At 42.9% G+C, this 11,897-nt stretch overlaps 1 protein-coding gene across 1 annotated transcript in view; it reads left to right on the top strand.

The window, feature by feature from the left end:
• Positions 1 to 11,897, top strand: part of Frem2 (FRAS1 related extracellular matrix 2) — a 137,263-nt gene that overhangs the window by 66,821 nt on the left and 58,545 nt on the right. Inside the window, exons 5-6 of the mRNA XM_031373815.1 lie at positions 8,389 to 8,514; positions 10,265 to 10,516. Of these exons, the coding sequence (XP_031229675.1) occupies positions 8,389 to 8,514; positions 10,265 to 10,516 (378 nt within the window). The remainder of the gene's footprint in view (positions 1 to 8,388; positions 8,515 to 10,264; positions 10,517 to 11,897) is intronic.

The following is an 11,897-nucleotide window of genomic DNA, read 5'->3' as shown; positions in this document are numbered from 1 at the left end:
AGAGGTGGATGGCTTTTTTGAGACCTGGCAACTACACAAACCTCGCTGAGACTTTTAAAGTTGAAATACTGTCAGAAGCCAGACATGACTTTCTTTCCTTTAAACTGACAGCCTGTTTTATTTTGTCAGTCTGGAAACATCTTAAACGGTCTACAAAGATCCAATCTGCTGAATTTGTGAAATGGGGGTTGGGGGGCACTGTCATGCAAATCCCTGCGTTAAGAGACTCAGCATAATTAAAAGCCTGATGAGAACCAGAGGCTGCCGGCATCCAGAGCCTAACTAATTCCTCTGCCTCCAGTCATCCCGAGCTTAACTAACTCCTCTGCCTCCAGTCAGATAAGAGGCTCCCTTACATTTATAATGTTCATTAAAGAATATTTAGCATTAATTGCATCTGCTTTATCTGTGGATAAATAATTAAACTTTCCTGTAGTCTGCAGCTTTGGGGCTATACTTCAATAATAACACTTTACTTATTTTTTTTTAACACGCCTATGACAGCTTTAATACATTTAAGCTGTTCCATTAAGTTTAAGCTGGAAGCTAGCTTTTGAGATTTTATTTGCTATTTAGTAAAATTGCTATCGTTTACCTTAAGGGATAAGACTTTAAACGTATTTCTGAATTCCTGACTATAAGGTGAGAGTGTTTCTCTCTACCAGTGTTCTATCTGAGTAATGGATTTGAAAACAAAGGACACACACACACACACACACACACACACACACACACACACGTGTGCTTGCACATACACATACTTGCAAACATATGCATACATATACCCTGGACTTCACATATTTATAACTATGCTTGTTGCACCTGAAATACCTATAAACGTGTATTGACTGGGTTGTTTTGATATTTTCCTAGTAATGTGAGCAAGCAGATCAATTATTTGATCTCTGTAAATGTTTTTGGTAGAATCAAATTGAGTCACTCTTTAATGTTGTTAAAAAAAATAAGCATGTATAGAGAGAAGGCTCAGCAGTTATGAGAACTTACTGCTCTTGTGGAGGACCTGGGTTCAAATCCCAGCACCCTCATGCTGGCTCACTACTGTTTGTAACTCCAGATACAGAGGGTCAGGTGCCTGATCCTGGCCCCCACAGTACACACATGTATGCACTGGCAAAACATCCATGCAGGCTTAAGACAAGATCGATTACTGAGACCTTCTACTATCCTGATATGAACTTGTATTATATCACATGTGAGTTAGGCTCTCTGTTTTCATTCAAAATGGTCCTCATTAACTTGGCCCACTTTAGAAGAAAAAATACCAAAGCGTAAGAGAAATGTCAAAGTTTAAACATCAACAGCATCATTCAGATACTTCTGCATGGGTTCATTTGCTGGCTAGTCTAACAGCACTACAGTGGCCTGGAGACTAGTGGAACGCCTTCTGGGTTCTTTTCAAACACACCAGACTCTCTCAAGGCAGGAAACACCCAGTGCTTTCATCAGAGTCCCAAGTTCTCTTCCTCTTCATCTATTGTGACAGATTTGCAGAAGATAATTTGTCCTGTCATGGTTTTAGTACATTTTTTCCATCCATACGGTGTAATGGAGAGAAAGGACAGGATGGATATTATCAACTGCAGCTACAACTTTATTTCTGAGAAATAGCCACTCCCCCTCTCCCCCACTAACTTGCAGCATAGTCAAAACTTAAAAATAAAAACTGCAGTTACAAAGCAGAGGACTTGGTATGGGGTATAGTCATGTTGCTGCATGGAGGGTGAGTTCTGTCTATCCAGGTTTGTCTTTCATAGTAAAAAGCATTCACATTTTCTAAAAGTGGGAAAATAACTCAGCCAGAAAGAGAGTTCAATATGATTGTAAGAGTTGAACAGAGAGGCAAGGTGTGAGGAGCCACAGGGACCCTAGACTTTCTACTTTTTTCTTGTCAAGCCCAAAACTAGCAAGAAGTAATGAGTGTTAATCTTTCCATCATCTAGGGTTTAAGAGCATGGCTTTGTAGTTGCTTTTCCCTACTGGCTTCTGTTCACTTCTTGAGGACTCATGAATCCCACAGTATCCCTTACTTCTTCCTCTGCAGGGACTGCAAGAGATTCAGCCTGTTGAGTGAGTGGGATTTCACATGGGCACTCTTATGATGTATGTCTTTGTTCTCTGTCTGTATTAATGTATGTTAGTCAGGTTATCTAAAAAAAAGCACATATAGGACAGTTTCAATTCTTTAAAGGAATCCTGTTGGCCAGTGGTTCCCAGCCTTCCTGATGCTGCGACCTTTTAATACAGTCCCTCATATTGTGGTGACCTCCCGACCTTAAAATGATTTTTCATTGCTACTTCATAACTGTAATTCTGCTGCTTTTACAAATAGTAGTGTAGAGATCTGATCTGCAAGATATCTGATATTCAACTTCCGTGAAAGGGTTGTTTGACTCCAAAGGGGTCATGATCCAAGGGTTGGGAACCACTGCTCTAGGTACTTGCTTCCGGCTTTCTTTTAACCTTCTTTCCCTCTCTCTGCCTTTTCTCCACTCTACCATGATGTAAAGCTCTTTTTCTTGACATCAGGTTGGCTTTGCCCAGGTGTTAGCAATGTCTTTGTCACCCTGCATGGCTTCCTTTGAGGAAAACGCAGGGCAACTGTGATGGTTATGAGCGTGGGCTCTGAGATGTCTTGTCTGAGTTCAGATCTATTGTCAGCACCTCCCCACTTGACCTGCAGCAGATTATTTAATCTCTGTGTGTGTGTTGTATCCTGAAAGCTAAAATACCAGTCACAAAAGTTCTAACCTCAGAAGGTATTGCGAAGATAAAGCCAGTCAACTCGTGAGGAGTATTTAGAATAGCCATTGGCAAGCTGCATTTCAAGACTGATACAAGAATGATGTTCTTAAACATTTCACTCATAATAAGCTGTGATTCCTTGAGCCAGCTTGTGCATACACTTCTACTGTGTATGGAACAAGAAGTTAAAAAACCGTGTCATTGTCTTTCTGATATCCTTTTAGAGTTTCTCCCACAGGTTACATATTTCTGTAAAAAGTTATGTCAACAGAAAACCTGAACTTGATGTAGGCCTATTTACCCTCTGTCAGATCAAATGTAGGAGTGAATTCCAGGTCTAGGGCCAAGGTCCGGACACCCAGCTTTCTTCTCTATTCATGGTTCAAGCTCACAGGCACTGAGGGAGAAGTCCTGACTTGTATAATCCATCGTGTATGGGTCATGCGGTGCAGAAGGAACCAAACCTTAAGCCCTCCAGGTTTAAATCCTAGAGGGGCTGCTTAATTAAAACCCTCAATGTTCAACTGCCCCCAGGGCATACTTGAAAACAAAACTGGCCAGGACAGTTTATAGCATAGAATGAATGCTATGTGTGATTAACCCTGGCTTAATCAGCTCTGGCTTTTGTAACAAAATATCATAGATTGGGTGACTTTCATAAAACAGATAATACTGTCTAGCTGTTGTTGCTCACAGTTGTGGAGGATTAAGAGTCTGAGCTCAAGGTGCAGAACTGGTAGGAGAGAGCTTGCTTAGTATGCTTGAGACTCAGGCTCCCATCTCCAGCAATGCTAAAACAAAACAAAACAAAAAAAAACAAGCTCAGGCTAGTATACTTGGTTCTTGATGCAGCTCCTCCAGGCTTCAGATGATCACTTCCTGGGTGTGTCCTCAGCCTATCACCCAGCTACCCTGGCCTGCGGGTGAAGAAAGAAACATGAATCCCATACGGAGCTTCCACCTCATAATCTTCTCTAAATCTACTTGCCTCTCAAAGGCCCATCTCCTCCACCATGGCACTCAACATATGAATTTAGAGGACAGAAACATTGACACATGACAAGCTTTCGGTAACATTTCATATAAAGGCCACAGAGAATGTGGCCTGAAGACTTTAAGTCAGCGACGCCACCCACCCCAAGTGGGTTCCTATGAGTTCATGAAAAGTGGTCCCTGAGATTCCCTGAATATTTTAATGCTCCCTCGCACTCTGTGTGGTTTTGTACTGAAACCAGGATGATGCCTATGCTAAAATTTTGTATTTGGTAAAGTTGTACTTGGTGGGTGTAGCTATAATTCTTACCATGGTGAAAACTTGTCTTAAAAATCAATCTGCAAAGACGGTCCCTCTAGTTGCCACTTGGATCCTCTCCAGAACAGGACCACTGAAGGCCACGCCCTCTTCCCCATGGGAGCCACTTCTTCAGGCCACCGCCTTGTACTCTATACAAAAGTGCTGATGAGGATAACCAAATTCAGGTGTCTTCCCCTAGAGTCTGGTCTCAGTTCCCCACTTACTAGATTCCATAGCAATGTTTGGAACAGTTGTTCCCTCCTTTTAAAACAAAAAAACAAAACAAATAAAAAACACACAATGCATCCTGGCCCTTCTCAACCTCCAGTTTCCAGTCTTTTTATCCTCTGGTCCATTGTCTTCATCTTGAGTCTCTCCAGGTGTGACGGTGCTCTGACTTATGGCTGCACATCTTTTACACCAGTGTTTTCCTAGTCAGTCCTCTCCACTAAAATCAAAGATCACTCACCTAAAAGGCCACTTAGACTTTTCCAATCTCACTCAGGTTTGTGACCCTCCTACAGCTGAGGGCTGATTCTTCAGACCCCGCCTTGCCAAAGATAGCCACGCCTCTATGCCCACCTCTTGGCATAATTGCTATGCCTCTCTCCAAGTTCCAGTTATGCGGGAAGTCCCGCCTCCAGAGACTGAAGGTGAAGCTACTGAGCTACTGATTGGGCCAAGTTGCTGATGAACTTGGGGGAGGGGTTTTGTTTTACCTGTTTACCTGTTGGCTTGTAACAAGGGAGATTGAATGAATGATGGTGGACTGAAAGCACACGATGTGTTGGTCTAATTTTTTCAAATCCTTCCTGCATTTTCGGTACCCTTAATTATTCAGGCCCTTTGACCCCCATTCCGGACGACCCATTTGTATGAGTGGCTGCAGGCAGCCACAAGGTTTAGCATACTCAAAATGTAACACTAAGTTTCCCAGATCTGAAAATCTGGGAATCTCCATATAGTGTTCCCCATTATTAGAAAGAGCATCTTTATCTTTAAAAGACTGACCATGGTTGCATGTTTGAGTCATCCTGGGCTCCTCAGTTTCCCTCACCTACCACTTCTTCAGAAAACCCCTGTGAGTCTTTGTTTGTGACATATCCATTTCACATCCACACTGAATCAACTCTTGTTTCTCCCAGTCCTTGTTGTCTGTGATCTCCTCCCTGGATGGTTGCAAAATCTTAAAACCAGGGGCTTCATTTCAGATCCTCCTACTTCATGTCTATCATGCAGCTGCTGAAACTTATGTTTGTAAAACACATCAGAGTACAGCATTGCCACCCATGTTTGATGCTTTTTAATGAATTCACCTGAAGATCCTGAATGGGCACACGGGACTAAACCACATGTTAAAAGCTGCGACTCCTTCTCTATAACCAGGAAGCTAAGCTCCAGCAGAAATCCAAAATGGTCAGGACCTGAGTTGACAGTTTCCCTAATAGTTGTCCCTAATTCTAATTCTGGGCCTGAAAAACTCAGATGTACACAGCCCCATAGGATGTCCTTCTTCTTGGTTGCATTCCCACACTTTGGCCTCCCATCAGGGCACACCTGAACCTTCCTTTCTTCCCCACCATTACATGTTGCCACTCCTTTGCCTGATTTCAACTCCATCTAAACACAGGCGAAGAAGGGCTGTGGAGGTGGGTCAGTGGTAGATGGCTGGTTAGTATTTTGTTGACTTAACACAAGTTAGAGTCATTTGGGAAGAGGGAACAGCCTCTGTGGAAATATCCCTATCAAACTGGCCTATGGGCAAGCCTGGGGTACACTTTTTTGATTTATGATAGGAGTGGGAGAACCTAGTCCAATTGTGGGTGGTGCCAACCCTGGTCAGGTGGTCCTGGGTTGTGCAAGTCTTGGGAGTACACCAGTAAGTAACACTCCTCCATGGCCTCTGCTTCAGTTGTTGCCTCGAGGTTACTGTGCTGACTTCCCTCAGTGATGGAGTGTGACCTGAGACTTGTGAGCTTTGGGTCATTATCATGGCAATAGAAATCCCAAGGCACTGATTATTCAGAGCATGGTAGAAAAGGAAAATGACTTCCTTGCTCTAATGAGCTGTAACATTTGATCATTCTCATCCCATTATGGGGTGGATTTCTTTATCTCCACATCCTAATTAGTGAAAATTGAATCTTCCCAGCAGCTGTCGGGGCTATGTGATCCACATGCCCCGCCCACCACCCCCTCTTCAGCCTCATGTCTGACCTCCTCGCCCACCGTGTTCTGGAGACAGTATGCTGCCTGCTCCTTGCCTGCCCAGTCTTGGGCTCTTTTCACCAGTAATCCCTTTATCTGGAGTCTTCACTTAGATGGCACATGACCGCCTGTATAACTCAGCTCAACTTTACAAGAACACTTTTCTGTGGCTTTCCTAAGATTGTGCACTACTGAGCATCTTCATCCCCAGACACTGGATTTTCTTTCTATCCCAGCACCCCCAGTATCATATGTGCCTACCTTCTTATGTATTTAATCATGATCTTCCTACTTCCCATCTCCCAGTAGAAAGGAAACCCCATGAGAGCATGGGTTTCATTTACTTCTGCATCAGTGGGGCTCATTGTAGCCTGGCAAGTTGAAATCAGTGTTTAATAAATGAATAATTCATTATAAGAAGGGAGTACTGTAAAAATGAATATATCAGAGATAGTCTTGGAGAAAAACAAAGCATACTGGAAAAATTGGTCATTAGAAAAGCACTTCAGCTGGGCAGTGGTGGCGCACTCCTTTAATCCCAGCACTTGGGAGGCAGAGGCAGACGGATTTCTGGGTTCAAGGCCAGCCTGGTCTACAGAGTGAGTTCCAGAACAGCCAGGGCTACACAGAGAAACCCTGTCTCAAAAAAAAAAAGAGAAAGAAAGACAGAAAGAAAGACAGAAAGAAAGGAAGGAAGGAAGGAAGGAAGGAAGGAAGGAAGAAAAGCACTTCATTTCACGATTGCTTTACAAAGGTCAAGGCGGGATTGACACCCCGGCATATGAAGTGTCCTCAGGGCAGTGAGTGCCTGCACCACCTTTAGGTAGAAGAGAGCTGCATATACCTCTGGATATGAGAGTTGTTGGAAAAATGAGCTCCAGAACTCAATGGCCCTTATTTTTCTTTTAATTCCCATTTACGTGTACCTATGTCTTTGCAAGTGTGCATGCATGTGTTCGGATGCTTAAGGAGGTCAGGTATCAGATCCCCTGGATCTGGAGTTATGGGATGCTATGAAGCACCATATATAGGTGTTAGGAGCTAAACCCCGGTCCCTCTGCAAGAGCAGCAAGTACTCTTAAGCACTGACTCGTTTCTGGTTCTTGTCCCAGAAGCCCTTTCCTGCAGACTCTTCCTTTTGGCTGACCCACCCAGAAGTCTCAGCCTCAGGGAGCTCTGGGGGTGGCGGAGCGGGGAGGAGGGCTCTCGTCCTTCGTGCCCTCAGCCACTGGGCAGGGTGGGCTGTGCATCTTAACTGTGTGTGCTATTCTAGAGTCTTTTTTAGCCATAGAAGAACTGTGCTTACTGTTTCAAGGATAATCGGGATGTGTTTTCTGTGTGGATGTTGGGGCTTTCAGGGAAGCTAACTTCTGGAGGAATACCAGAATCTGTTTGGGGTTTGTAATGCCAAACTATTGAATTAAATAATCATGAAAGTGTTACACAGTAGATCTATTTTTAACAATTTAATTATGCCATTTGTATTATTTATTGTACCTTTCATCTCTGTTAAAAAAAAAAGAATCATTGAGACTTATAATATCATATAAACAGAGCTTTTATGTCACAAGGAATTGCTATCCTTCTATGGAAGAAAAAACACTACAGAGGTGATGTCATAGCTGAGGAAGACACTTGGGAACTCTAAGGGGTCTGAAAACAGTTGAGCAGTATATTGTTACATTTTTAATCACAAATCATCTGAAAGGAAGCCCTTTGGATAGAGTAGATATTACGCGATCTGAGTTCCAATCCTGACTGCGCTTGGGAGCCAGGCTGAACCCTATGAACCCGAGGTCCTGTAAAGTAGGGCATTGCCACCTCTCAGCTTACACCAGGGAAGATGCCATCCTTTACCAAGAGGAAGGATTGTGCAATTGAAAAGAACTGTGCAGTGGTAGTTATTGAGAACAAAGAGATGACAGGAGCTACAAGCTATGCTGAGTGCTGCATACCCGTTCCTTCCCCTCCTCTACCCTTCCCTGACACTGTTATTCTGAAAAAGAAAAAGGAAAAAAAGAAAAAACTACTAGAGTAATGTTAAGTTTCTAAGATAAGAAATTCAGACCCAAAAGGAGAAACGAAGCAAAAAATAATAGCGACTGTAACTGTATTCTCTTTAGAATCCACTGTGTTCATCCCCCAGTCCAAATTCTCGGTTGAAGAAGATGTGGGTGAGCTGTTCATTCCCATTAGGAGGAGTGGAGACATCAGCCGGGAGCTGATGGTGATCTGCTATACACAGCAAGGTAAGTGTGTTGTTGAGCCAAGTGCAATGACCTCCAGTCAGTGAGCCCAGTCGCCTCCTGCAGTCAGGGTGCCCAACGGCCTCTTCATCCAGTGGGGCCTAAAGGGCGGGCTTTGTTGTGGTTTTTCATAGACAATGGAGCATTCCTTAACAACTGTGCTTCGTGCTATATCTCTAGGGGCCTCTTTGAGTCAGCCTGGCAGGAAGCTGCTGCTTCTTCCCTCAGCTATTGATCACTTATTCCAATTTAAGGTTGCAGGGCACCGAGGCCCACTGCAGCCATTGTTTAGTGGTGGGGTCTGGTCTGTCACCCGACCTGATAGCATTCTCAGACAGCCTGGACTGTCTCAACATGTCGCAATCTTAGTGTGCAGCTCAGTGGCTTCCCTACTGTGCCAAAGGCTGTGTGTTTGATCCTTAGCATGACGGAAAGGGAAAGAAAGGGCCAAGACAACGTAAGCTTGAGGAGGACACACTAATTTCCTCTGTTACATATTAGGAAAAAGACCAGGTATCAAGTTCTATGAGATCATAAGCAGAAATAAAGTCTCAGGTTGAATTAAAAACCAAAATTGATACTTTTGTACCTTTTATATGTGACTGTAGAACTTTATCAAGCACAAGACCATGTATGCAATGAATTCAAGATAAAGCATTATCAATTGGAAATAGATCAAGGGATTATAGACAAGTCGTTATGTATTGGAAATGGATCTACATTTTCCTGAACATGTCTTCTTGAAGGGTATAAGAAAGTATGTGTTAATGGTTATGTAAACATGTGAGGGACAAATGCAAACTTCCATTAGAGAGCAATAGGTCTCCTCTGAGCATATACTTTTTGAAATGATTAGTGCTAAAATGGCCAGGATAACTAATCCATCCTGTTCATGTTTGGTGAACTCTGGAGAATGTCACAGATTTAGCGATCTTCTTGAAGTACTTCAGGGTTTCCAAAGGCATTAAATTCACTTTTAAAAGTACCCTCAAAATAAAATTTAAAAAAATTAAAAAAGTAAACAAATAAAAAAATAAAAGCGCCCTCAAGTTTAAAGGACAGTGAATGAGTTTAAAAATGTAAAATTCTCTAATCATCATTGCAAACAAATTTCAAAGTACTGCTTTGCTTGTATGTGAGCATTCCCTGAAACGCAAATTTGCATAAGACAAATTTAAGGTTAATATACAAAAGTCATTAACACACCAAACCATTTTCTAGGAAGAAAAAAAAAAACAGTGGAAAAGGAAAAAAAAGTCCCCTATGTTGTTGTCATGTTGAACTTTCATGAAAATTCCCATTAATGTATATGTGATCTGAAAAACTGAGCAAAAGAATGATTCATAAAAGACTCAGTCTCACCTGTGCACCCAGATGCCAGAGTTAGTGCATTCACCTCTCAACTCCTCACATCCCCAAAGCCTAAAACCCAGCAGATGGACAGAAGGTCTGAGGCAAGACAGGAGGCATGTGGCCTTGGCCTGGACATGGCAAACATTTGAATAGTGGGAGATGCTATTTTGCCCTGTAGTGTTGATCTGAAAGCTTGTTGGAGGGGAGGTAGGAGAAAATACTGGAAAGACATTATTAGCAGTGTTGAGGTCATTCTGAAGGAGACCTGTGCTGTACGAATACACTGTAGTTGCCACTGCAGTTCTGGGGTGTGACAGTATACAGTTGCAACAGTTAAATACTGAATGTGAAAACAACAGGTTTTGAAAACTGAAGTCTTCTGGGTTCTCTTGGCCCCTAGGGACAGCCACCAGCACTGTGCGGACGTCCGTGCTGTCTTACTCTGACTACATCTCCAGGCCTGAGGATCACAGCAGCGTGATCCGCTTTGACAAAGACGAACAGGAGAAAATGTGTCGTGTGTTGGTAATTGATGACTCCTTGTACGAAGAGGAGGAGACTTTCCAGGTCCTTTTGAGCATGCCCATGGGTGGAAGGATTGGCGACAAGTTTCCGGGAGCCAATGTGACCATCCTCGAAGACAAGGATGATGGTGAGTTCTGACTTATCTCACCTGGGATGACATCGCCAGGCATGACTCTCTATGCTGGAAAAAAAAAATGGAAATCAAATAGAATTAGGGAGGGCTTGTTGATTCTCTGCTGGATTTTATCATGACTAAGGTTCATCAATCACTGGCAACATCATCACTACCCTTTCCTGATGTAATGCTTTCTAATGACTGAAGGTCACCTCCAGTCAGTTTCCTCTCTAGGTTCTCTCACAGTGCAACTTACCAGTGAGTGGTTGCACTCAATTTTCATGGTGAAGAATCAGCGTCACCTTAATAAGCTTCATTGATTCCCTTCTTTCTGTTCCAACTTTAATCCAAGTTTTTGACTCTATTTCCCATAGAAACCCATAAGAAAGGTTGTTAAATGAATGTTAGGGTGGCTAACAAATGTATGGAAAGTTAAATCACAAGACAAGGAGGGGCTGACACACTAGGCTGCTCTTCCCCAGTGAAAGCAAGTTACCATGAAGCAAGGCTTTCTGGGAATGGTTCATGCTTTCCTGTGGGGAGACGGGGTGGGGGGGTGAGGGGAGAATAGTTGCGAATGATCTTGTGATGCAAGCAAAGGGCAGACAGCACTGCCCTCCCCTCCCAGGGACAACTTCTGTCTCTTTCCTATTTTCCTCATGGCGGATCAAAGAGAAGGATGAGCCTTGCTGTTAGGGCGAAGCTCAGAAGGGTCAAAAAGCCCAAGTAATCTTAAAACTTAGGAAACTGGAAGTAATCTGTCCGGAAAGGCCTTTGATAGTTAAGGTGAAGAAGAAAGCGTGCGATAAAGCCGCTCCGGTCTCCCCCAGCCCCTCTGTGAAGCCTTTGTTCTATCCTCTGACAGTCCTGTGAGCTACAGGGTGATGCCTTTTTGTTGCTGGAAAGGTTGAAAAGCACTGATCATAAATTCGGGAGTGACTTTTGACAAGAGGGCATAAAAAGAAATTCTCCTTTCTTAACTTTTAGCTAACACCTTGCATTAAAAAAAAAAAAAAAAAAAAAAGTTCTTCCAGTGAGTGCTTCACATAATAAAGTGTTTTGTACTTATTTATTGTTAATTTTTTAAATTACACATGTGGGGAAGCACCAACATGAAGGTCCCCAAGGAGGCATGAAGTGGTGGTGGGGTTCCCCTGGAGCTGCAGTCACAGGTGCATATGAGCAGAGATGAGCAGCCAGTGTAGGTGCCGGGAACTGAACTTGGGATCCTTTGCAAAAACAAAACACATCTTAACTGTATTAACTATATTTAAACCCAGCAATTTTATTTCAAATTGAATCACCCTTAGAGAGCCAGTATTTTGAATGTCCAGAATAAACTTAAGAACTTGCATTAAATTCCCATCTACCATCCAAAGAGTTTTTTTTTTTT

Source organism: Mastomys coucha, unplaced genomic scaffold (assembly GCF_008632895.1).
Source record: "Mastomys coucha isolate ucsf_1 unplaced genomic scaffold, UCSF_Mcou_1 pScaffold16, whole genome shotgun sequence".
In the NCBI taxonomy this organism is placed as follows: domain Eukaryota; kingdom Metazoa; phylum Chordata; class Mammalia; order Rodentia; family Muridae; genus Mastomys; species Mastomys coucha.
The sequence above is the reverse complement of the archived record's forward strand: the minus strand, read 5'-3'. Positions and strand labels throughout refer to the sequence as shown.